General features: G+C 42.8%; 1 protein-coding gene and 1 long non-coding RNA gene across 2 annotated transcripts in view; one reads left to right on the forward strand and one right to left on the reverse strand.

Moving 5' to 3' along the window:
- The first annotated feature begins 772 nt into the window (after positions 1–772).
- Positions 773–16371, forward strand: LOC149870997 (uncharacterized). The gene is made up of 3 exons (XR_016440168.1): positions 773–1011; positions 1218–1331; positions 2587–16371. It is a non-coding gene; the product is annotated as an uncharacterized LOC149870997 (long non-coding RNA).
- MOB1B (MOB kinase activator 1B) overlaps positions 14427–27037 on the reverse strand; it is an 85562-nt gene continuing 72951 nt past the window's right edge. Inside the window, exons 4-6 of the mRNA XM_090031972.1 lie at positions 24927–25060; positions 20540–20703; positions 14427–19779 (exon numbers count right to left, since the gene is read on the reverse strand). Coding sequence (XP_089888098.1) covers positions 19702–19779; positions 20540–20703; positions 24927–25060 — 376 coding nt within the window. The 3' untranslated portion in view covers positions 14427–19701. The remainder of the gene's footprint in view (positions 19780–20539; positions 20704–24926; positions 25061–27037) is intronic.

Consider the following 27037-nt stretch of genomic DNA (forward strand, 5'->3'; position numbering starts at 1 on the left):
AGAGCCCAAACGAGTCTTCCCCCTGCCACAACCAAGGGGCAGTGCGGCACCAAGCCACTCTGTCTGGCCAGGAGGCTGGAAATCCTGCAATCCTCATCTATGCATAGTAGGACAATAAGGTACTGTACTGCTTGTTGCTAGAGCCTCCAGTTGCACCAGTCATGCCAGCTTGGCTGTCTCCAACTTTTAGGCTGTGGAAACTAACTCCCCAGAACCCAGATAGTCTGCTTACAGCATGTGTTCATGGGACAGACCCTCTGCAAAAGGCTTGCATTTAAGAATGAGGACACAGTTTGGAGTTGGATTCAGGTTATCGGCAAGCCTCACTTCTCCATACGGAGTCCACCCATCGCGAGGGGGCTGACTGCTGAAGACTGGATCCCATGGCAATCCTGAACACGTACTTGAAATTTCCCCTGTGCGGCTAGGCTCCCAGTACTCTGTCAGAGCATTTTCCAGTTCTCTTTGGCATCCTGGGATGTCTGGTGCATCTCTCCAGTATCTGCCTTTCTCTTTCTCTGGCGCAACCACCAGATTGCCCAGTGTCACACCAACCTGAGCAAGGTGCCCAAATCCAGAGCTCCTAGGCCTAGAGTGGTGGAAGGTCCCCAGGTTCAGCTGGGGAACAGGTTTGATGCCCTGGCAGCTGTGATGGAGGAGGACAGTGGAATTGCCTCCAGCGGGGACGATGCCACTCCCCACAGGACAGGTAATGGGCGGAGAGCGAACACCAGGAGGAAGAAATGCCGGGTCCTTATCATCGGAGACTCCATCCTAGGACTGGAAGGTCCCATCTACCGGCCCGACCCCTTGACATGACAGGCCTGCTTCACACCTGGAGCTCAGGTCAGGGACATCACAGAAAGGATCCCGGCCTGCATCTGACCTGCAGACCAGTACCCCATGGTTGTCGTCCATGTGGGTACGAATGATGCGGCCAGGGGCAACCCTGACCGCATTATGAAGGATTTCAAGGCTCTGGGAGACAAGCTGAAGGAGACAGGGGCACAGGTGGTATTTTCCTCTCCTCTTCCAGTGAGTAGGCAGGGACGGCGACATGAGGCCTGCCTTGGTGAGGTCAGCTGGCACTTACGCAGCTGGTGCCGCCAGGCAGGCCTTGGGTTCCTTGATAATGAGCCATGCTTTTGGGCAGGGGACTTGCTGGGGTGGGATGGGCTTCATCTCTCTCCTAAAGGCAAGCGTGTCTTCTCTTCCAGGTTGGCTGATCTCGTACAGCGAGCTTTAAGCTAGCCTCACCAGGGGAGGGGGCCGCAGGAAGACAAGGAAACACCATCCGAGCAACACAGGTGACAAAGGCAAGGAGTGCTAAGGTAAAAAACGGGTCCAGACAGTCTCCCTAATCGGGGGGTGGCACACACAGTCTTGCAAGGCCTTAAATGCCTATATGCCAATGCTTGCAGTATGAGGAATAAACAGGAGGAACTCGCCCTAGAATAGCTAGTTCAAACCCAGATATCATGGGGCTAACAGAAATGTGGTGGGATTCGTCCCACAACTGGGCAGTTAGCATTAGGGGCTATAGGCTTACAGGTGGGATACAGAAGGAAGGAAAGGTGGGGGTGTGGCGCTGTATGTCAAGGAGCAATACACATCCTCTGCCAGCAGAATGGGGTCAGACGAAGGGCAGGCTGAAGTGCTCTGGGTCAAGATTCGAGGGGGCCATGGGGAGAGCGATTTGATGGTGGGGGTCTACTACAGACCCCCCAAACAAGGGGAGGAGCTGGACTGGGAATTTTTAGGCCAGCTTGCAGAGGCACTCAACCCATGTAGTTGTCATGGGTGATTTTAATTACCCGGACATCTGCTGGGAGGAACAGTCAGCCAGGACGGACCATTCCAGGAAGTTCCTGGCTGAGATACAGGACCTCCACTTAATTCAGGAGGTGCACGGTCCCACCAGAGGAAATGCCCTGTTGGACCTGGTCCTGGCCAAAGGTGATGACCTGATAAGGGGCCTCCAGGTTCTTGACCACCTGGGCGATAGCAATCATGGCTTGCTGGAATTCACCATCCAGTGCAGGGTGTCAAGGGCCTGCAGCAAGACGGTAGCCCTAGACTTTAGGAGGGCCAACTTCAACAAGTTGAGGAGACTAGTGGGAGAGGCGCTGGGGTCCTTGAGGGCAGGGGAACTCAGTGTTCAGGACGAGTGGTCGTTCCTTAAGGAAACGATACTCAGGGCCCATGGGGTCTCCATCCCAACAAGAAGCAAGGGGGGCAAGAGTGCCCGAAAGCCCCCCTGGCTCACCAAGGGCATCTGGGAATGCCTGATTGCCAAAAAGGCAGCGTACACCTGATGGAAGGGGGAAGTGCTATCTCCAAAGAGGAGTATACCTCCTCTGCTCAGGCCTGTAGAGGAGCTGTCAGGAAAGCTAAGGCGGACATAGAGCTAGGATTAGTGTCCAAGATCAGGGATAATAAAAAGTCCTTTTTCAAATACATAGGGAGGATGAAGAAGGCACCGGGTAATGTGGGGCCCCTGCAAAGTACACTGGGCAATCTGATGGTTGCGCCAGAGGAGAAAGCGGAACTCTTTAACCAATTCTTCACCTCCATTTTCTTGTGCAGGGACCGGGACTTCCCTGCTGTGATGCCAGATGGACTCGCGGGGAACGCCTCCAGACCTCAGATTGGGGAGGACCGGGTTAGAGAGCTTCTGGAGGGGCTAGATGCATTCAGGTCAGCGGGTCCAGATGCTCTCCACCCCAGGGTGTTGAGGGAGCTAGCTGAGGTTATTGCAGGGCTCTTGGCACGGCTTTACGAGCGCTCATGGTGCTCGGGCCGGGTGCCGGATGCCTGGAAGATAGCTAACGTGGTCCCCATCTTCAAAAAAGGGAGGAGGGAGGACCCAGGCAACTGTAGGCCCGTCAGTCTTACCTCAATCCTAGGGAAACTCTTTGAGAAGATCCTCAAGGAGCACATCTGCAATGGGCCAGCTTCAGGGAGGATGCTCGAGGGCAACCAGCACGGTTTTATTAGGGGCAGGTCATGTTAGACCAACCCGATTGCCTTTTCTGATCAGGTCAACAAAAGCATTGGATGTAGGTGTCGCCGTGGACGTAGTCTTTCTAGATTTCAGCGAGGCCTTTGACACCGTCTCACACCCCATCCTCATTAAAAAACTAGGCAACTGTGGCATTGATGCCTACACAGTCAAATGGATTGCAAATTGGCTCAAGGGTCGTACTCAGAGGGCGGTGGTGGATGGGTCATATTCAGCCTAGGGGGAAGTGGGCAGCGAGTCCCCCAGGGCTCAGTCCTTAGGCCTGTGCTGTTCAATTTCTTCATCAGCGATTTGGACGACAGGGTGAAAAGCAACCTGTTTAAATTTGCTGATGATACCAAAATTGGGGGTGAGGTGAGCACGCTAGTAGGGAGGGAAAGATTGCAGCAAGATCTGGATAGGTTACAGGAGTGGGCTAACAAAAACAGGATGCGTTTCAATACTGACAAGTGCAGGGTGTTGCACTTGGCCAGTAGAAACCAGCAGCACACTTACAGAATGGGAAACTCCCTTCTTGAGAGCACGGAGGCAGAAAGGGATGTTGGAGTCATTATTGACTCCAAGATGAACATCGGCTGACAATGTGAGGTCACGGTTGGCAGGGCTAACCGGACCTTGTCATCATCCACAGGTGCATCTCAAATAGACCCAGGGAGGTGATCCTCCCCCTCTGTGTGACACTGGTCAGGCCACAGCTGGAGTACTGCATCCAGTTCTGTGCACCCCACTTCAGGAGGGATGTGGACAACATTGAGAGGGTCCAGAGGAGGGCCACCCGCATGATCCGGGGACAACAGGGCAGACCCTACAATGAAGGACTGCAGGACCTGAACCTGTTCAGCCTTCACAAGAGAAGGCTGAGGGGGGACCTGGTGACTGTCTGTAAACTCACTAGGGGGGACCAGAAGGGTTTGGGGGAGACACTGTTTCCCCTAGCACCCCCTGGCATAACAAGGAATAATGGACACAAATTATTGGAGAGTAGGTTTAGATTAGACATCCACAAGAACTACTTCACAGTTAGGGCAGCTAGGAGCTGGAACCAACTTCCAAGGGAAGTGGTGCTGGCTCCCATCCTGGGGGTCTTTAAGAAGAGGCTTGATGCCTACCTGGCTGGACTCATTTGAGTCCAGTTTTTCTGCAGCCCAGGCAGGGGGTCGGACTTGAAGATCTACAAGGTCCCTTCCGACCCGACTTCTATGATTCTACGATTCTACGAACTGTGTACTCCAATTCTCAACCCTATGTTGGCAAGGATGGATGGTTTAGATTCCTAATTAGCATCCCCCTGGAAAAAAAGAGTTTGGGATTGCTTCCTGGCTATGTTTTCCCATTGCACAGCTATACCTTCTTTCCTTCCTGGGTAGGCACTTCATTCTCTTTTTTTCCTGGTATGTTTGTTTCTGCCTCAACCTTTCTGAATGGTAACCAAGGTAAGTGATTCTCAACCTGGGTCCCACAAGATCCTTTGGTATAATGCAGTATTAACACTGTTGCATGTGCAAACACCTACCCTTGTTTCACAGGATAAACCCAGGTATTTCAAATAGGAATACATAATGCCAAAAACACCCTGACCTCAAGGTCTTTCTGAGTTCTTTGCAACAGAATCACAGAAAATTAGTGTTGGAAGACACCTCTGGAGATCATCTAGTCTAGCTCCGTCCTTTTTGGAACCCACCTTCAAGTGGTTGAAGGCTGCTATTAAATCTCCTTCAGTCTTCTCTTCCAGAGATTAAATAAGCCCAGTTTCCTCAACCTCCTCAGAAGTCGTGTGCCCCAGCCCCCAAACCATTTTTGTTGCCGGACTCCCCAAATTGCTTTTTTTTCCCTTGGACTACAGAAAAATAAAATAGTATTTTTCTAAGGAAGACCTTGAGTCTAATGAAGTTGAGAACCACTGCCATAGGTTAATGATACAAGCAGAGTTGGCCTTAGGGAATATGGCACTCTGAGCAAACTTGTATTTTGGCACCCTCCCCACTAGTCAGAGGAAGGCAGGCAGGAACACTGGGCACAGTCCAACAGGGAGGTGGAGCAGCATGTTGCAACAGGCAGGTGGGCAGGCTGACAGGCACTGCTACTGCTGTGCAGAGTAAGGTGGACAGGCGAGCAGGCACCCCAACTTGCACATGCCAGGCCTGGCTCCTCCTCAGCTGTGGCTAGAGCCAGTGGGGTGGGGTGGATGGGGCACTGCTCCTTCTGGCTAGGGTGGGGATTGGCTGGTGAAGAGCACTGCTCTGAGGATGGGGCTGTTCACATGTACATGTGCATGACCATGTCTGGTGCCCCACCGATCACAATGCCTTGGGTAGTTACCCATGTTGCCCACCCCTAAAGACAGCTCTGGATACAAGATTTCCTTACGATGTAGATGCAAGAGCCTTGCTGGGGCTGTCTTCCTGAATATAAAGTCACAAAGGAACAATGATTTGGAGATTCTACACACCACACCATTTCACTAGGAGTAACAGATAATAGTTCCAGGTGTCATTACATGCAGACAAAAAAAGTGTTTTCATGTTCCTGTCTTCTTGCTCTTCACTCTTCATTCTCAAGCTGGGCAACATAGGCCTTGTCTTAGTTATTTAGAGACCTCAGCAAACCTCATGTAAGAGCCATAATTCAGATTCCTTCTCCTGGTCACTGGTTGAATGTCTTAAATGTTACGTTGCTGTGCTGAATTGCAATACCCTGGGCTCCATCTAAGCATCTGTAATTACACCTCACTCCCTTTGCCTTTCAGTGGCTATGCCTTCACATACTTTGAGAAGGTGTTTCAAACTCCCAGCAAATACTGATGTCCAGCTGGTGTGACATCTGTGTAAGTGTGCCCATTGCAACAATATCTTCAGAATATTCAGTGAAGCTTCTCTGTCCTGATCTTTAGGTGAGATATTTTTAGTTCAACTCCTACCCTGACTTCTTTATCAAACTGGACAGAAGAGATGCAGTAGTTCAGTTTCATTAATAGGTTACATGATTGACCTTAGCATGTTGCAAATGGGAAATTAAAAGAACGTAGCTAAATATTCAGGGACCATTTTTTAAACAGATGGAACTCAATTGAATTTTCTTGCAGTTAGTGCTCATGGTGTATGTCAAGACCCAAACTAAAAAAATGCAATTTGGTGTGCAAAATTATGTAGAGCAAGGTCCTGACAGTGGCCTCCTGTTCATTCATGGGTATAGAACACAGGGTCTAGCACATGACACCCCAGTGGGGAGGCTGAGAAACGCATCAGACAGAGGCACAGCCTTTACTCACGTGCCTACCTAACCCAGAGTAGGGCATTATGTGCATAAGTCTCCTAGATATGTGGCTAAACAGGCATTTGTTCCTCTTCCTGCGTCTTCTGTAAGTAATTTGGACAGCTAAAGCAAATAATAGAATGCCATCCTTCTGTCTTAATTTAAAGGCACGTATAAAGGCTCATCTCTGGTATTTAATAGGACACTAATCGCATTTATAGAACTTTAACTGAACAATCAAGTAGAATGATTAAATCACGAGACAATTGTAAAAGACTAGAAAACATTTCTTTCAAGTTGTCAAAATCAATTTTACAGTGGATTATCACTGTAAATTCATTGGGATTTGGAAATTGCTGAATATGCAGAAAAGACAGCAATCAGCCATATTAAAATTACAGTATACAGCAGGCCTGATTCTTTGGTTCTGACTACAGCAAACAGACTCCAGTTTTAAAAACTGGCATTTTAGAGTATCTCATCTACTTAATAGTGATATACTTAAACTCTATATAACTTGTGTGTGGACAAGGCCTGAAGGAGCAGTACTGCCAACAAAAACTAAACATAAAGGGCATGCACTCAAGTTGCTTTTTTCACCATTTAAAGTACTTTATTGCTGTACTTTAACAAGAGTGCATGGCTTTTCAGCATTTAAAAAATGGGTACACCTCTTTAAATTAACCATTGTTAAATAAGCTATTAAATTTGAAGCATGAACGTCACATGCTTCCTAAGGCTGGGGGTGCACGGCAACTGCCCGCAGGCAGTGGCAGGGGTGCGGCTGTGGCGAGCAGAGAGCTCCCACAGGCTGCCTAAGTGTCAGCGGGGAAGGGGAAGGGGAGGGCGGGGCAAGCCCTGACCCGCGATCGGCAACCACCCACAGGCACCACCAGCAGCAGCCACTCTCAGGGGGTACAATCACAGGGTGTGCATGTGCACCTGCATGCACCTCCTACACATCACCAATGATTTGAAGCACTGTATTTTGCAGCACTTCGGCAACTTACAGTGCTTTAAATAATTTGCGTATGCTGATCAAATTTCTGACCAGTGGAGAAGCCCCAGGAGGCTGCAGAGCACCCCCTGACTCCTAGCCTGAAAAGTGCAGGGAGACTCAGAGGCCGCCCCCCACTAAAACACTGCACTTCTGTCATGTTTAAGAGCACTGTAACTTTATAGTGCTATAAAAATGCTCTAAATTGTAGTGCTGTAAAGCCTGCATGAAGCACTTCTGTAGACACCCAAGTTCCATATCTAGCACTGTTGGATTTGAAAAAAACATAAATACCAGGGCTGCATTCTCTATCTAGGACAGCTGCTAAGGGACACAGTTTACTTCTCACAAGACTTCAGTTATTCAAACCACAGCAAATAAGACTTGTATGCAATTGGAAGATAAAATCAAACGTTGCTATGGCAGACATGGTAATCCACTGTCCAGACTAGCAGCTAGGCAACCAGTCAATTGGAGAACTGACAACAGCTGGCAGTCGGTTAAGTCATAAAACCTGCAGAAGCATCACAGTTATGTATTGGTGAAACAGACTGTCAAGGATGATGGAAAAATAATCAAGATTTACTTAAAATACAAGAGTCATCCCAGATAACTATTAATGCAACAGAAAAAAAAAAATCTCAATTCCTCAAAGAATGCCAAGGAAGTAAAAGAATCCAAATGAATAATTACACAACTATCAGATATGCCAGATACCCAAAGCTCTATTTGGCTGAAATCAGTCAGAACATAATCAGCTTGGAATGTCTCAGGTTAGCAGCTGCTGTCCCCTGGAAAAAAAAGGAAAAGGCTTAATTCTTAGTGACCTGTTTTCACCAGTTAAATATGTAGAGGTGCAATTCCTATTGGAAGTCAGTGGCACTTCATCTTTTAAATACTTTTTGAGAAAGGTACTTGGGAATTTGCAGATTATACCGAATTATTCCAGAAGTCAAGTTCCAAGATGATGGAAAGGAGCTGCAGAAAGATCTCACCAATTTGAGTAAGTGGGCAAAAAAAAGGCAGATGAACTTCTATGTCAACAAGTGCAAGGTAATGGTAATTACAACAAGTGTAATGGTAATGCACCCAGGGAAAAATAACTTCAACTATGTTTACACAATGCTGGGTTCAAACTAACTCTTGTGACTCAGGAAAGAGACCCTGGAGTCATTATACATCTTGAAAAACATCAGTTCAGTGTGCAGCAGCAATCAAAAAGCCAATAAAATGTTGGATATTGTTAAGAAGAGAATTGCAAACAAAACAGAACATCATCATGCCATTATACAAATCTATGGTGTGCCCACAATCTTGAATGCTGTGTGCAGTTCTGGCCCTCATCTCAAAAAGGAGGTAGCAGAATTAGAAAAGGTACAGAGAAAGGCAACCAAAATGATCAGGGGCCTGGAGCAGTTGCCTTACCAGGAGAGACCAAGACTAGGACTCCAGTTTGGACAGAAGAATGCTGGGAGGGGAGAGGGAGGCAGGGGATATGATAGGTGAAATTTTGAAGGGTGTGGATCAAATGAACAGGGAAATGTTGGCCCAAGTCTGAGAATACTAGAACTATGGAGCACCTGCTGAAATTAGGAGACCAACTAATAAGAAAACTAATAAGAGGGGAAACTTTTTTTTTTTTTTACATAACTTTTATTTGGGTTTTTTGGTGGGGGGGGGTTACATAAGGTATAGTTAACTTGTAGAATTCATTACCACGGGCAGTAGTGGAGGCAGATAGCCCAGCCAGATTTAAAAAGGGACTGGATACATTCATGGAACATAGATCTATTAATAGCTATTGAACAGAATCCTTGCAGATGTTTCCTTTGGTATCTCTAACCAAATAAATGTCAGATGTCAGGAAGGGTACTGAATAGGGGACAGAAAATTCTAGAAATACCTGGTTCAATGGTTTTCCTGTCTAACATCCACTTCTTTCACTGTCAGAGACTGGTTACTGGGCTGCTAGATGAGCCATTGGTCTGACACAGTGTGACCCTTATGTTCTTATTTTTCAAAATTTACTTTAAAAAATACAAATTAATGTATACTATTTCAATGCTTTATGTTGCTTTAGTGCAGGGATATACAACTGATGCCACATACAGGCCATAAGGGGTTAAACTATAGCCCCTGGGCTCCCACCTAGCTGCGATAGCCGCTGGGATTCTGGGCTCCCACTTCCTGCCTGACTCATGGGCAGTGCAACACAGTCAAGTGACAGAGGTGCCTGTGGCTCAGTATATCGGGACAAGAGGTCCCACATCCAGGGGAGAAGGTTCCTGTACAGTAGTGGGAGGAAGGGCCCTGCATACAGTGGTGCAAGCAGGGTGGGAATGCAGCCTAGGGGCCTGTGGCCTCCACTCATATAACCCCTGGCCGCTTATATGTTGGACAACCCTATACAGGCAACCCCCACTTAGTACTATCTCACTATAGCTCTCATTTAAAATCCATACCTTGTTTCATTTAGTACTGACCCAGTTTTGTTATAGCACTCAGCAAAGCAGCAGCAAGAAGCAGTGAGTGACAGCAAGTGGGTGGGAGGGCAGGCATGAGCTTGGAGCCTGCGCTGGTGCCACGGGGCCAGGGTCAGCAGGGGCCCTGTGGAGGGTGGGGCAGCAGGAGGCTCAGGCTGGCACATGGTGCCAGAGCAGCTGGTGGGCAGCGGGGTGGGGAGAAGTGGCGGTGGAGAGAAGCATGAGTGCAAGGCCCTGTGGTGCCAGAGCCAACAGGAGCACAGAGTGTGGGCTGTCGCGTGAGGCAGGCAGGTGAAGGGGTGGGGAGAGGCAGTGGCGATAGTGAGAAGCTATGGCAAGAAGCAGAAGTAACCAGTTATTTCTGTTTACATTAAGTTCTATGGGGAAATGGGTTTTGCTTAATGCTCAGTTTTCCTGGAACCAATTAAGAGCATTAAGCGGGAATTGACTCCATTCTTTAATACAGGCAGGACAGTTCCAAAAGGAGGGGAAGTGCAAGAACTACAATACAACATAGTTCTCAACCTCTAGCCACATTGGCAGGGGTAAGCAGTTATTTGGGTGGAAGGCCACTTAAGGAATTTTGGTGAGCTATTGTGGGCTTGGGGGGCAGAGCAGGAAAAAGAAGAGTGGGGTGCTGACCCAGCCTAACTGGGAGGGCAACTGATCCCATCTGGCCCCAGACCCATCTGCCTACTCACTGCCAGGGGCATTGGATGTAGCAGAAAGGCAGGGTCTCAATGGAAACCAGCCCAGGACCCCCACTGGCAGGGCACACTTGTCTGGGTGGATAGAATGGGGCTGCAGGTAGGTGTAGGGTTGCCAGCTCTGACTGAAGCTGTTCCAGATTTCCCCCCCTACCACAACATGACATAATATAATATCGTATTAAAATCTCCTGGATTGCTTTCAGTATTCACCGGAAGATTGATGCCGATTCTGGTAGCCCCCTAGCCAATCTGGTTGGAAACCCTAGGTCGGTGGGCAGTGGCATCTGAGAGCAGAACAGGTAGACAGGGCTGGGGGGGAAAGTGACAGCGCAGGGCCAGGGCCTGGGGCAGAGCCATGATACACTCCCTGCACTTCCCTGTGATAGGTGCTGACACTCTGCTGTCACCTCCCCATAATCCCTGCCCTGGCCCTGGCCTCCCTGTTCCATTCCCAAATGCCACTCCCCACCCACTGGCAGCCCCATTCCATCTACCTGGCTGAGCATGCCTTGCCTGTGGGGGTCCTGGGCTGGTCTCCACAAAGGCCCTGAGCTGGTCTCTGTGAAGACTCACTCAGTCTGGCATCCTTGGCTGTGGGTGTGGCACAGATGGGGCAGTGGTGGTGGCTGCTGGAAGTTGAGTCTGGCAGCCATGCTGTCCCTGCCCTGCCATATACGTGGAGGTGTTGGGGCCACCTGCATGCACCGCAGCCCAGGCAGCCTCCTGTGGCTAGGTCAGGCAGGGCTAAGGTACCTTTTGCAGGCCACATTTAATCCCCTGGGCCAGATATAGCCTGCAGATTGTATTTTGCCCACCCCTGCACTATAGTAATACAAATAATAATTTACTTATAGCTGCGTTAAATTTGTGAGCATGTCCAGCTTGAACTAAACTTTCCAGAAGCCTAAACAGGGTAAGAGATGACTGAGTGCTCACACAGGTAAAACCTTTATGCTGTCTTCCTACATAACCTGGCTCCCAAATCCTTATCAACTTATTACAGATACTGACCAAGTTCATTTACAAAACTGTTTTTCGAATATGCTTTAATGAAGCTGGTCCATTTCAATGCCCATTTATATCTAGGAAAAGGATTTAATTCACATAATCTGCATCAAGAGACTGCTCTCCAATTTCAAAGGATTTCTTTCTCAGATAAAATGTGCCAGGTCCCCCCCACTCCTTTCTTTTTAATGATGCAGTAAGTCTGGCTTTCAAGATAAGATACCATTCTTGAGCATTTAGAAGATGGTAAATCTTGAGTGCTTAGACTCCAACAGGATCTAGATTACTTCACTTCATTTAATCTCCCTGGATTGGTATCCCAATGTCATCCTTAAAATGCACATGTGATTTGTTTTTAAATAAAGCTAATATGTTAAAGTATTGTTAGCAACTCCTTTGATTTCTACCAAAAGAACAATTCAAATTTCACATCAAAACTGCAGATAAACTCTGTCCTTTAATTTGGATATCAGCATGAAGATGGAACATTAACAAAGGGAATACAATACTTGGCCTACTGTAGTTGCAGTTTTTCAGCAAGGCATTTATTTCTGGTGTGTTTTGTGCTGACCCTAATAGTAGGATTTGTTGAGAGATGTATCCAGATGCTGAAGTCTACAAATTAAATGCTGAAAGCTTACGTGCATATTAGTTCCTGCAACAGGAAGTTTTACTGAAGGGATTACAAAAGCACAGATGGACTAAAATAGCATTATGGTTTTAAGTAGCTCTCTTAAAAAGCATAGTTCTCATCAAAGCTGTTTAAACTGTTGCATAGTAGGTTCCCTTATAAAGCTTCACATAAAACCTTAAACTTTTAAAATAATGGCTAAGTGTATGCAAGAATTTAAAGTCAGCACCTTTCTAAAAGGTAATGGAACCAAGGTGTGATTTGGCCTTGAACAAAATGGGATTAAGTGAGCTTGTTTGAATGTAATTGTAGAATATATTAAAATCCCTAAAAATCCAAAAACAACTTCCTTTAGGAAGTTGTATATATATTTCCCATTAATTAGCATAAAAGATCAAAAGTGATGTCCCTGATGGGCAGTCGTGTAGTTACAACACAAAAGTTCATCAAAACACATCTCCCTATCTGTGAATGAAGTGTAGGTGGCACCAGTCTCTACAAAACAGTACATCCTTTCTGTAAGCCTAACATTTGAGATTAAGTTGGATTTTTAAGTTATGGAAGCTGAGGCCTTCAGCAGGACCTATACAAGGCAACGTTTTTTTACTAGATACTCAGCACAATCTGAAGGCACCCAGCCAACTGTTTCATATAATAACCATATCAGATATTGCACTATGGGCTATATTTGCCATTTTTATTTTTCAACATCTGAGATTCATTTTTCTTTTCTTGATTTTTTTAGGTGACCCTAATCTGACCAAATATCTATTATTGGCTGAATAGTAGTGCCTAGAAGTCCCCTCCCAAGATTGCTACTCACTATATATAAACTAAGAGTTGTTCCTATCTTAATGAATTTACAATCCAAATAGAGGATTGGAGGAGTAAGTGTAAAAGGAAGGTGGTCTGGGGACTGAAGCACTTACCTGTAGGGGTGAAGGCCACACAAGGCCAAGAGACATTTCTTTTATTGTGTGGATGGAAAGAAGAGGGTGGGTGGCTTCCATGGAATTCCATATGTTACAAAAAGAAATTTCAATCCCAGATAATGCACAAATTGAATGCATTTGTCCAAGACAAGGATATGACTTATGACAAATTACATGAGGAAGCCTCCATTACAAATCCTTCAAGCTGAGCCAAAAATAGATGCTAAAACTTCAGTTCATGGGCCAGTATTCTCTTTATCAAGCTGTACAGTGTTAGGCCCCAGTTATTTAGGTTCTCTCACCTGTTCTAAATTAATACTTCAGGTTATAAAATAAGGAAATGAAAGGATATCAGGTTATTTTATTGCCATTAAGTCTGCCTGTAATACACACACTCACAGCTTAAGGTGAGGCAATTACAAAATCTAATTTGTAGGTGGAATGTTCATATGTACACAATATACAGACATAACTGAGTTCTATCTATAAGTAAGAAATAAGTTAAAACAAGTCTGGGAAGAAAAAAAGACAATCATGGTCAAACATAGCTATTTATTTTTTTTCTTATAAACAGCATTCAGTTTTACTGAAAAAACCTAGAATTTAAATATTTTTTCCTCCCATCACATACAACAATCTGTATACATTATTTACATCTCTCAAATAAACATGTTGCAGATTCAGACATTCAACCTTCTCTTTTTAATCAAAAGCTGTTCTGATTTAAAATTAATATAATCAATCAATAATGACTACAAACTGAAGCAATATTGGCACAGTTAGCTTACAGTACAGGTTCTCATCTGGCATTTCATATTTTACATTTTTTCCTCCAGCTGCTTTAAGATGTTTAAAGATGTGAATATGAAGGTTATAGTGTTGCTTTTGCAATATCCCTTTTGCCTCCAGCAACAAAGTTTTCCTCATCTCATTCACTTATTGCATTCTTTGTTGCCTCCATTGCACCTCAAGGTATTGCTTCCTGTGGTCTTTAGCAACACAACTTAAGCACATAGGACATAGTAAAAAGAGCAGAGAATTAAGTGTTCCCTCCAAGACTTGTGTCCCAAAATGTCCTAGTTGCACATGTACAAAAATAATGAGTACAGTTTAGTGGCTATAAAAATTAATTTCCCCTAAAAATACAGTAATCTATGAATAATTTAGGGAGCATAGTCTAAAACAAACACATTTTTTTTTAATTTAGTTTTTTCTGAAATCTTAAATTAAAAAGAAATTATGTTTTAGGGAAAGGAAGAAAATAAAAAGATGCTTTGTACTCAGAATGATCAATGTTAGTTATCTACTTAAAAGGATTAGACATCAACAAAACCTTTTATACAGTTTTAAAACCTCATCACTAATGGTTCCAGCAATGCAGTTTGGAAAAAAAACAAACAAACAAAAAACAAAAACAAAACCTGTAACAACTGAAGTTACCAATCAAGAAAACAAGGTTCTAAATAACGGCAAGGGTTCTTTTCAGTGAAAGAAACAGGCAGTCCACATTCAAGCTGCAGCTTTAAAACAGTCCAAATGAAAACTGATGTTTTACATACAGTAATATAGCACTCCAAGGGAGAAGGGAAAAGTAAACACCAGTATTGGCTGCCATAATAAAACATTCCAAAATGAAATGTTTTTCATTGAAATGATGAATGGTGATACAGGGCAAGAGGGAAGATAACAAAGAGAAAGGAGAAAACTGGATGGTGAGTAAAGTCAATAGCAGCAAATAGGTATCTTACCTGTGAAGTGAGAGGGGGTGTTCAGTTTGAAAATACTAAATAAGGACAGTGCCTCTGTTCTCTATCTTAAGGTAAATGAAAAAGTTCAAATTCTACATTGCATAGTAAGCAGTAAAAGAAACTTTGACACTTGCAGACGGGCTTTTTGTCCTTTTATAAATTGTTCTCTCTCCTCACCCATCGTGTTAAGCATCAATTCAGCTACCAGCAACATCAGAATGTGGCACAATTTCTCTGTTTGCACAATTAACTTGGATCCCTGACTTGAATATGAAAGATCTTAAAAGTTACAATTTCTGTGATCAGAATTTAACTACCAATGAATACTCCTTGGACCAAATTCACCACTAGCATAAGATGCAGAACACAGCTGTCTTCTAAGTGTCACACCTGTTTATGAAGCTGTGAGTTTTGGCCTGTCTCATCTTGAGGTAGATCACTCCTGAAGTTACAACCCAAATCATTAAAATGGTCCAATATATGCTGGTAGCTAAAATACAGAAAAACCTGTTAAGAGCCTTATTATTTTGCAAGGTCTTAACCCACACTGGAGGCATATGGGTAATACTTTTCTACTCCTAATGTCAACAAGGTCTAAAGCTCCATTGTTTCAATATCAAAAGCAATGAAATACCAAAGGGAGCATCCCTTAACAAGCATGCTAGAATAGCATGCTTCCCCCCATCCCACCCCCCACCAAAAAAAAAAAGATACCCTTGTGCTAACAAGTTCACTAGATCTCAGTTCAGGTTGAAAAACAAAATGATTTTCACTTAGTATTCTGATATGCCCATGCTCTGTAAGTAAACACACTTGAGTTTCTGGTCCCAAGTCATTTGCAAAAAACATTAAAAAAATAAAAACTGCAACCATAACAGTGTAACAGTGTAAGGATACTCTATCTTATGCCCTGCATCAGTATGTTCAATGCTGTTATTTTCAAGTGTAGCAGAATTATTAAAGTGTATTCAAACAGCTTTCTGTCAGACGGTGATCTCCAGACTTTTATTACATATCTAGAAATTAGTGTAAAAAAATAAGTTTCTAGCAAGTACCAAACATACCAGAAAAATAAACTGCCTGTGTAAGACTAATACTCTACATATTAAATTCTAAAATTTAAGAGTATCTGAATTGCAGATGTCCCTGAATTTTCACACACAGCTGTTTGGAAAAGATCACATTTCCAGAACAAGTGAACTCTAAAAATGAAAACTGTTGCTGCTTTGCCACTGTTGCAAATTGCTGCTTTTGACATTTGAGATTCTAGATTATATTTAAAACTTTCTAATCTATTTATTTTTGGGTTTTATAAAGAACACATTTTACATGCAACACTCTTCAAAAAGTTCAATCATACCTGCAAGAAAACAGTGTTCCCCCCCCATACACACTTTTTACTTTGTTTAAACATCTTTTGTACATAATGTCAAACCCATCCTTTCACTTTAAATTGAAGGTGCTTTCTCTGCCTGATGTTTTTTAGATGGATTTGCAGCACAGCACTGGGGTTAAGTCTAGTGGCTTCTAGAGATGCAAGATTTGTGCTGTCAATGGTAAAAAAAAAAAAAAAAAATGTCTCTAGCAAAAACTGAACACCCACATAGGTCTGTCAACCAGTATCGATTAGATTAAACCCAGCAAAGCAGTTTTCAGTTAAAATGAAAAATAATAATGCACATGCAGCTAGCTATTGAAAGCTGTATCATTTATGCCTTCAGTTAAAAGCTTGTCAGTATTTCTATTACTACCTCCCATTTTTCAGATCTAAAGTGTTCTTCACATTAAAGCAAAAAAAAGGCCCAGGATCCAAAACCAAATATTCTTCAATTAAAAATGGAACATTTTAGGAGTAATCATGTAGATGTCTTTATGTGCTTCTTTAAGCCCAAATAAAAGTTCTAAAGAGCCATGGAGTCTATGGAGTTAATTATCCATGACCTAGAAAGGGCCTCAAACTGTAGCAGATCTATAGATAAAATTCCAGTTTCAAAACTCTAGCTATATAGTATCTGAATCAGCTAAATCAACCACTTTACATGTTTTAAGACTCCTAAGGAACCTACACATGCAAGGAAGTAATACAAGACAATAAGTTATGCTGCTGTGCCTAGGTGAGTATCACCAAGTTTCCCAGGGTCTTACTGGATATAAGTTCTACCCTTTTATGGTAGGAGGGAGATGGGAACAGGCATGCTGATGCCCCTCTTTCCCAAACACCTGAGTGAGAGGCAGGTGGATTGGCACTTGCCCAAGGTGATATACTGCAGCCCACAATGGGCAGGTTCTAACGGGGTGAGAGGACACCACTAGAGATTCCAAGGGGGGCCACTCATATAATGTAAAGCCCACACAGTATGCAACCCCAGCCACACCAAACTTGGACAGCCCTGTTCTAATGCAACGGAAAAGCAGTTTTGCTCCCCCACGTTTTTAAAAACATTTTACAGGCCCTGATATATCATGAAAGGGAAAGAATAGACACCACCCCCATTCGTTCATATTTAAGACTAGTCAGATACTGGACTTTCACTAGACCTAGAAATTCATAAATCAACCCAGATACACTCTAGGATTGTAGATACCTTAGCAGGCCTTTTCATAAAGTGAAGGAACAATGACCAAATATAACAATATTATTAAAAGCTTCTGCTTTGTTTTGTGGGGGGGGCTTTTGTTTGTTTGGTTTGTGGGGGAGGGGAAAGGGGGGGGGCTGGCCAAAATCCACTCTGTCACGTTAACAAAATCAGTGCTTAGCAGCACTATGAACATTGGTAACCTAAGCTTCTCTTGCCACTTTATAACATCTAACAGGAAATCTGGAGTTTTCCTATGATTGAAAAACAATTAAGTATGTGAGTTTTCTAGTGCATAGCTGAACTCTCAAGAGCCATCTTCAGTTATAAGACCAGATACTGGTAATCAGAGAAAGAAGATGTAGTTAATATCCACTTTTGATGAATTAGAAACCTTTCACCCAGTTGGTGGACAACATTTGTTTAGAAAGAGAAAAGGAAAGATTTTGTTTTTAAACTCTGGATTTTACAAAAAGGAACAATATTAAGTAATGGAATTTTCCCATCTCAGTTTTGGAAAACATAGCCACAGTTTAAGAGTTTATTATTTTTATATGCAAACTAAGCTGTCAGTTATACATTTTGCTGACTACTCACAAGTGTAATTGTGTCTTTTCCTAACCAAAGTCAAGACTGTATGTCAAAGAACTATGAAGAATATCTATATGATAACTTAAAAAGACATGCACTACTGCTCTCCTCCATCACAAACTAAACTCAGGCTCAGCTAAAGATCACCAAGAGTTCTCATGTATGTGGGTCAATGTATGGTTTTCATACTAAAACTGTAATAAAAATTTGTGGTCTTGCAAAACTCAGGTTTCATCTGCTGCTACACTATGACCACTTTAAGGCAATTATATTCATGATACTGGGGAGGGCTGGGGGGAAGGGACAGATGGCAGTGCTTAAATATTTATTTGAACCCAAAGGCTAGTATAAATCTTGACAGAATGGAAGATGCACAAATTAAAAACAAAAAAAAATTAAATTTGTGAGGAGGGGGAAACTCCAGTTTCACATAAATATGACAGATTTCCATGTAATTGTTGACCATCATGGAAACTGGTAAGTCATGCAGTACTGGCTCTCCTTCTTTCCACTTTGAGAGAAATGAGGCCAGAGGGGGAGGAAAAGGCAATGGAGCAAGGGAGGAATAAAGCAGACTGGAGCATGCAGGGGGAAAGAGAGGGAGATGCTGTGATTAAGATTTCTCAGAAAGACTAAAGACTGATAAAAGTACACCAATGCACTGCAACCATTACTTTTCCCATGTAAACAAGTGATGTAGTTGCCAAAAAGAAGTCATGCAATAATGAAAGAGAGGGAACGTGTGCAATTATAAATGGGACATAGTCCACAAGACATTTTTTCTATTAATGTATATGTTCTTCATTGTGAAAAAGCCTGAGAACTTGAGTTCTACCATAAAGTTGACTTTTTATTTTTAAATTTGTGTTTCATTACTACAGTGGATTTCAGACAATACCTTAGTATTACCAAATTGTCATTTTTGATGGTGAAGAAGTGTATTTTCTTTTCTCACTGAAAATATATTTGTGCAAACTCATGGCCCATCTGACAAATGCTACGAAGCCTTATAGAGGGAAGTGTTTAACCTTATAAAACTGACTGGCCTGAATTGATATTTACAACAACAGAATAAATATGTACCTCAGAGATGAAAATAGTAGGATGGATAGCTGGCCCTCTGTCATCCTGGGTTCTCTATAGTTTTGAAACCTTTGACTTCAGCTACATTATTAGGACATGATCTACTTAGTTTTAAGTAGCTGCATATTCATCTCTTAAAATAAAAAAAGAATACATTGTATTAAAAGCTGGAGATCATCTGTGTATGTTATGGCTTTTTTAGTTTAAGGATATAGATATATATAAATTCTAAAACAAGCATCAGTAAGTGTCCTGGGTATTAGTTCATATATTCTGTTTCCAGCAACGTTCAGTACGGTATGTGCTTTGCACCTCAGAAGCGAGTCTGCCAAGGCACTTAGAGAATGTAAGTCTTCTAGGGACTTCATGAGAATGGGCTACAATTGACACAATACAGACCTATCCACCAGCAGTGTCAATTTCCCCACCAAAGAATATTTCCTTTATAAAACACTCAACATGTGTTAAAAAATCCACAATAAAACAAGCCATTTACTGTGTGTCACTAAAAGACAAAAAGATTTCCCCTAATAAAAGCACAGAGAATTGATCTTGGCTGCCTGTAAGAACAGAACAACATTTGTTTTGTTTAAAAAAAAAAAAAAAAAGACCCCAAAACATATCACATGCTTGCTTAAAGAAACAAGTGGTTTGCACAAATCCACCTCCTTTTATCTATCTTTAGAGGTGAGTTTTTCAATCAATTCTTGAAGTGGAGCAAGTTCTCTTCTGTCAATAAGGTTGAATTCCTAAAGGTTTAAAAAAACAACAACAAAAAAAACACACACACAAATTTTACTTCCATTTTAATGTAGCATTAATAACATTTCACGTATACAGTAGGAATTTTATTTAGATAAAGCTACTCTGCAGTTTGAGGCCTTCAAGTCTAGGCTTACCTGTTAATGACTGTCAACTAACAAATTGAATCCATAAAGGTAAGGTAGAACATAGCCAACATTTTACTTCTAGGGCATTAGTTCAGATCCAATCTAGGTCACCACAACTAAATATTATTACCATCTGAGTGCTGTTTACTAGCCTGTGTTAAAAGGATTGGAATCTGTACCCAAGTGCCTCATGGACAAGCACCCATATTAAAAAATCTAGAATATTTTACTTCACAACCAAAAAGCATACTGATATTTTCTTCAGGGCTCAAGATTGTATTCTGCATAAAAATCTCACCCAACTGCAACTCAAGACAAGGTTTTCCCCCCTAAAGAGGTTGTTCTTTCTTCCAATAACATTTGAATAAATACATTCTTTGCTGCCTGTTTTCAATTTCCCCTCTTCTACTGGCTACAAGTTAAGTTTTAATTTGATTAAAAAAACCAACCAACCAAATAAAAAACATATAGTAATAACTTTTTGTAAGAATGGATAAGAATACCAATACGGTAGTTTAATATCAGTTGCTAGAAAGCTCAGAAGAGCAGATTTTACAGTCACCATTTCTAATATATCCTTTCCTCATAGTAGAAGGCAATCTTGACTCAGCTAACTTACCTGAACAAAAAATATAAAGTGCTTGAAGGATGTGTTAAGATGTGCCTCTTCTTGCAGTTGGATCACAGGATCAAAGTGCTGGTGGTAAATGTGAGCATAGACTCTAAAGAGACGCTTTAGAATGGTCTTTGCCACAGACATGAAGTTCTTTGGGAAAGGAACACCTAGAAATAACAAAACAGTGAACCGATATAGAAAATTTTCTGAGACAAAGATCACACCTTCATGGCTTCAGAAGCTATGATACATTAGTCTGACCTCCCTGCATATCATAGGTAATTAATTTTATTTAATGATTCCACATTAAGCATGTAACATCCAGCTGAGCCCAAATATATTTTAGACAGGCATCCATTTTCAATTTAAAGACGTCTAGTGATAATGACTCTCCCCTTCTCTTGGTGGGTTGTTCCATTGGTTAAGCTACCCTTATTAATAAAAAAAAGAAAAGGGGGAAAAAAGCACTTTATTTCTAGTCTAAATTTGTATAACTTCATCTTCCAGCTACTGGATCCTTTTATCCTTTAGTCCACGGGTTTTCAACCTTTTTTGGTTGGCATATCCCTGGCGGCCGGCCAGTCGATGAGTGTGTGTGTGTGGGGGGGGATCCCCCACACACAGCATGAAACCAGAAGCACTGGTGGCAATACCAGAAGTGCCCCCGCTTCTCCGTGCCACTGCTGCAGCTTCCCAAGTATCCCCAGGGATACAACCCCAGCTTTAGTCTACTCCACTAAAGAGCTCTCAGCTCAGAAATCTTCTAATCATGGTCTGTAAGAGCGTTTTAGCACGTGCTCTGGAGGTGGGGAGGGGCGCTTTAATTAGAGTGGCTCCAAGAGCTGCTCTAGCTCTAATTGGTCGAGGTCATTGCAGGACCCCTCGCACGGCTCTACGAGTACTCGTGGTGCTCTGGTGTGGTCCCAGAGGACTGGAAGAGGGCCAACGTGTTTCCAAGCTTCAAAAATGGGAGGAAAGAGGACCCAGGAAACTATAGGCCAGTTAGTCTTACCTTGATCCTGGGCAAGCTGTTTGAGAAAATTATGCTGGCACACATCCAGGAGGGGCCAGCTGGGGACTGCATGCTTAGGGGCAACCAACACGGGTTCATCAGTGGCAGGTCCTGTCAGACCAACCTGGTGGCCTTCTATGATCAGGTTACCAGATCATTAGATGCAGGGGTAGCAGTGGACATCATCTTCCTGGACTTCCGGAAGGCCTTCGACACTGTCTCTCACCCTGTTCTCACTAAGAAACTGGGGGACTGTGGTGTCGACACCCACACAGTCAACTGGGTTTCCAATTGGCTGGAGGGCTGCACCCAGAGGGTGGTGGTGGATGGGTCCTTCTCAACCTGGAAGCACGTGGGCAGTGGCGTTCCGCAGGGCTTGGTCCTCGGGCCCGCGCTGTTCAACATCTTCATCAGCGATTTGGATAAGGGGGTAAAAAGCACCCTGTTCAAATTTGCTGATGACACGAAGATGTGGGGGGATGTGGGCACACTAGAAGGTAGCATCAGGCTTCAATCAGACCTAGACAGGCTATAAGGGTGGGCGGATGTGAATAGGATGAGATTCAACACAGACAAGTGCAAGGTGATGCACCTGGGAAGGAACAACTGACACCATACCTAGGATTGGGGAACTCCCCTCTTGTCAGCATGGAGGCGGAAAAGGATCTTGGAGTCATCATTGACTCCAAGACAAACATGGGCCGGCAGTGTGGGGAGGCAGTCAGGAAGGCCAACCGCACCTTGTCATGCATCCACAGATGCATCTCGAGCAGGTCCAAAGAGGTGATCCTCCCCCTCTATGCGGCACTGGTCAGGCCACAGCTGGAGTACCGCATCCAGTTCTGGGTGCCGCACTTCAAGAGGGATGTGGACTACATAGAGAGGGTCCAGAGGAGGGCCACTCGCATGATCCAGGGACAGCAGGGCAGGCCCTATGAGGAGAGGCTATGGGACCTGAACCTGCTCAGCCTCCACAAGAGAAGGCTGAGGGGGGATTTAGTGGCACGTTATAAACTAGTCAGGTGGGATCAGCAGGCACTGGGGGAAGTCACTGTTCCGCCGTGCACTGCCAGGAGTGACCAGGAATAATGGTCACAAGCCGGCAGAGGGCAGGTTTAAGCTAGATATCAGGAAGCGCGACTTCATGGTCAGGGCGGCTAGGATCTGGAACCAACTTCCAAAAGAGGTGGTCCTGGCTCCTACCCTGGGGGTTTTTAAGAGGAGGTTAGATGAACATCTTGCTGGGGTTGTTTGACCCCAGTATTGTTTCCTGCCATGGTGGGGGGCAGGATTAGATGATCTACTCACGTCCCTTCCGACCCTAGAAACTATGAAACTATAATTAAAAGTGCCTGAAGGTGTCTCATGTATCAGTGTCTTCAAAATGGTGATGGAGACACTATCTAAAGCTTGTTGAACAAGCTTTAGTTAAACCACCCCCCACTGCCATTTTGAGGCACGGGGTTGCTGATACATGAGACAGACACTGGCTGGAGTGCACTAATTAGCATGCTCCAGCAGACTCAGTTAACCAAGTTTGCTCCACCTCACAGTAATTACAGCATGTCAGAGCAGCCTCCTAGCACATGTACAGGCACCCTGAGTGCCTACATGAGCACTTAACTATGTCTTGGATAAACTAAATAGATGAAGGTCCATTAGTCTCTCATTTCACAACATGCTCCCCAGACTTCCAATCATTTGGCCAGCTCTTTTCTGAGCCCTTTCCAATTTGTGCAAATCTTTTTTTGAAATACGGATACCAGAACTGGACCAAGATGCAAGTAACTGACTCCTAATACTGTGGTAATAAAACATGCCTACTTCAACTCAATGTATTTCTAATTCAAGCAATGCAACATCACATTTGCTGTATTAGCAACTCCATCATACTGGGAACTCAGGTTTAGTTGCTTATGTCACTATGATCCTTAAGGTCTTTCACAATTTTCAAAATACAGTCTAGCATCCTATAAAAAAAAAAAAAGAAAAAGAAAAAAAGAGAGACTATAAATGTGTCAGGATCCTGAAAAACAGAGTCCCAGTTTCAGTTGAGGCCTCTGAGTCCTACCGTAATATAAATATCTAATCATCACTAGTACTAACATTACTATGAATACTAAAAAAAGATTTTTCCTTCCTATTTACTGAACAGATACAACATGAAATTTTCATTGTTGTAATCTAGTCTTATGTCTCCACCTGCTGGGGATAGTTGAGAAGAAAGTGTTCTTATACAAAAAGACACAAGCCAGATTCATTGTGTAAGTAAGTCTGAAACAATGTACAAGCAAGCACAAAAAGCTTTATTCCTAACATGTTGTCTGTTTCTCCATTGTTACAGGTTTATCGTGCCTTTCTGAAACAACTCACAAAAACTCTGGCTTCTTTACTATATCCAGGAAGAGCATACACCAACTGCAGATGCTTCCTCAGCCTGATGAAGGGTATTTAAACCCAAAAGCCTGCCAAGAAGAACTTTCCCAACTGTTTGAGTTGGTCTAATAAAAGATATCAGATTTACCCAAAGACCCTTGCCACAAAAACAAAAGGCAACTAAGATATTTCCCCTCCTGTTTCCACAACTGGCTTTCATATACAGTTGAATGGGAGATACCTCGAGATACAAGCCTTTCCTGCAAATTTTGAGCTTCAGAACAAGCAGCATGCATTAGTCTTCTGGAAAGCAAAAATTTTAAGTTCATTCTTTTTACTTAAGCATAGCAAAACATACTAGCCAGGGCACATTTTTAAATTTGTTTTAAGCAGCTGAGTTGTGCCATGAATTTCAAGAAATTCCCTTAATCCACAAAACACTGCCACTTTCTCTTGAAATCACCAAGTTCTACCTATAGTCATGCTCAAGCCACAAATCAGACTTTGGGACTATGCATCTTTTCTGAATAGTGACTATAGTCTTCCCAAAGACACCAAGGTCACTGTTCCTTTTTTCTTTTTTGATTAGGAAAAGTCCTCCCCCTCTTTTGAAATAAGAAAGCTTTAAAAAACAAAACAAAACCCAACAGTCACTTGTTAAACAAAAATGACCTTTTCTATACCCTAAATCATAGCAGGTTTTTGTTCAGGATTTCTCAGTTGTGTATCATGTCTCTCATTTGGCACCCAAATTATATCTAAACCCAATAAAAGCATCTTTCACCACACTAATAAGTTATTCTGACAGCCCTACTTCAACTAACAATTTTTTAAAAAGAAACTTATATCAGCCATTTACAACTATTTGTCTATTCAACTTTGGGAGGCAGAAGTAGGATTTGTTCCTTCTTATAAGTTCACATACCAACTAAAAAGCTTTACAACGCTAGTCATATTAATATTTCTTTACAGCAGTTTTCCAGTTGTACTGTTTGCCTTTACCTATTTTAGATGGAAAAAGAGTTTCGTCATCCAGCTGATCCTGGACCCAAGTCATCAGGTAATCAATGTACTTTGGTGCAGAGCACTTAATTGGTTTCTTTATGTTTGTCCCATCTGCCCAGTGGTATTCATATCTGTACAGGAACAAAAAGGAAGGGTATTTCTTAAAAACCGCGAACTCAGACATGTAAAAGCCTATAGGGGTACTTAAAGCCATACTAAACTAAGGAATGAACTTGGTTCTCATAATGCTTCCAGAGCTCTTATCCTGACAGAGTTCTATATTCCAGGCATCTATTTTCCTCTCCATGCCCCTACTGTAACTGGCCTTTCTTATAGTATTTTTAAATAACTTGCATATATCATGCAAAGCCTATTCACACCCAGAACCAATCCAGCAAACAAAATCCATGCAAGCATTCCCTACAACAGTCAAAATGCTTACATAATTATAAGGTAGCATAAGATTAGGTCTCTAAGCCTTATTTTGAGGTAGCAATTCCACTTATTATTGTAGTAAAGTAATGTATTTTAAACACAGTGATAAGGGGAAATACAAAAAATGTTACACAAATCCCTTTCATGTCAATAAAAATTAAGCCCCACAAATAATGTAGGCATCTAACTCCCCTCTAGGCCTCTAATTCCCATTGGAATCCATGTACATGCCTTTGCAGATATGCGCCTACATTCTTTACGTACATACCAATTGCAATGTTATCCACAGCAAAGAGGCTTTCCTTCAGTTCTATTTCTGTGAAGCAAAAGTGCCTCTTCCCCTTCAGACTACCAAGTACGTGTGAATAGTAAATATCAGTTAGAATCATCAGGGTGAGACTTTCCAGTCCAATTCAAGTATGTTAGGTCCAACATATTTATGAGACTGCTTTACCCCCCAAGAGATTTTTCAAATGTTATAGACAGAACCAATATGGCTATTCTCTACCTAATAATCCCAAATTTAGAACTCATTTGAAATTTGGGAATATCACAATTAATATATCTATATTAAAGCCTGCTAGCAAGCTTTATTAAAGTCTGTATTATGAGCAAAACTTTAATTATTAAAAAACTAGAAATCCTCCTCATTCCCAAACAGCACTCTGGCACATGGACCTGAAGGAATTCCATCATTTGGGAAAAATACATTTCAGTTAGTATTTAAAAGGAAAGTGTTCAGGCTCCATGCTCCCCTTTAAAGAAGTGTACATGATTAGTGTGGTCTAGTGTACAAAGCACTGGATTGAGGCTAGAGCGATCTGTATTCTACTCCTAGCTCAGGTCTGCTGCCAGCCTGCGATGTGAGCCTAGACAAGTCACTTCCCCTGTTTGTAAAGGAAGCAATGATCTCTTCTTGGTAAAATGCCAAGATCTACTGTGAAATGTGCTCTATATAAGAACTTCATATTATTGTTATTAACATCTTAAGGCAAAGAGCACAAATGCATTATACAGCATTATACAGCTGTACACCTTTATACGAAGGTTTTAGCCACATTTTTAAAATCAAAATAATCAGAGGTCAAGAAAACACAATATACTTGAAAAGCTGAAAGAATAGTGAATATTTCGGAGAGCAAAAAACTGGAGGCAGTAATAACAGTTTTCAAAGACAAAATGGCTGTAAACTGTTCTGTGTGTCCAGGGGACCAGGCAAGGAACACCGGGCTTCAATTGCAAAAAGGGGAGGCCGCTTATTAGGAAGCCCTTCCTAACTCTGAGGATTAAGCACAGGAACAGATTACCTAGAGAACTGTGGAATCTCCACCACTGGCAGCTTTTAAGTGCAGGTTAGACAAACACCTGTCTGGGATCACTTAGACAGGGATGATCCTGCCTTGAGCAGGGATTAGACTATATGACCTCCTGAGACCCCTTCTGTTCCATTTTTCTATGATTCTGTATACAGTTAGTTTTAAACCTCATGTCTACATAATGTATATCACAGAAGAAAGTACAAAAGCAAGTCACCCCTCTGCCCCCCATAATGGCAGAAGCAAGTCTTCAAGGATTTTCAAAAAGATACGGTACTGGCTTTATTGATCTGTTTCAGGACAGTGTTCCATACATTCAGGAAACTTCAGGTCCAAATAATTATGTCATCATCTGTC

The sequence above is a fragment of the Crocodylus siamensis genome, chromosome 2 (genome assembly GCF_052110815.1).
Source record: "Crocodylus siamensis isolate JL-2025a chromosome 2, ASM5211081v1, whole genome shotgun sequence".
Taxonomy (NCBI): Eukaryota; Metazoa; Chordata; order Crocodylia; family Crocodylidae; genus Crocodylus; species Crocodylus siamensis.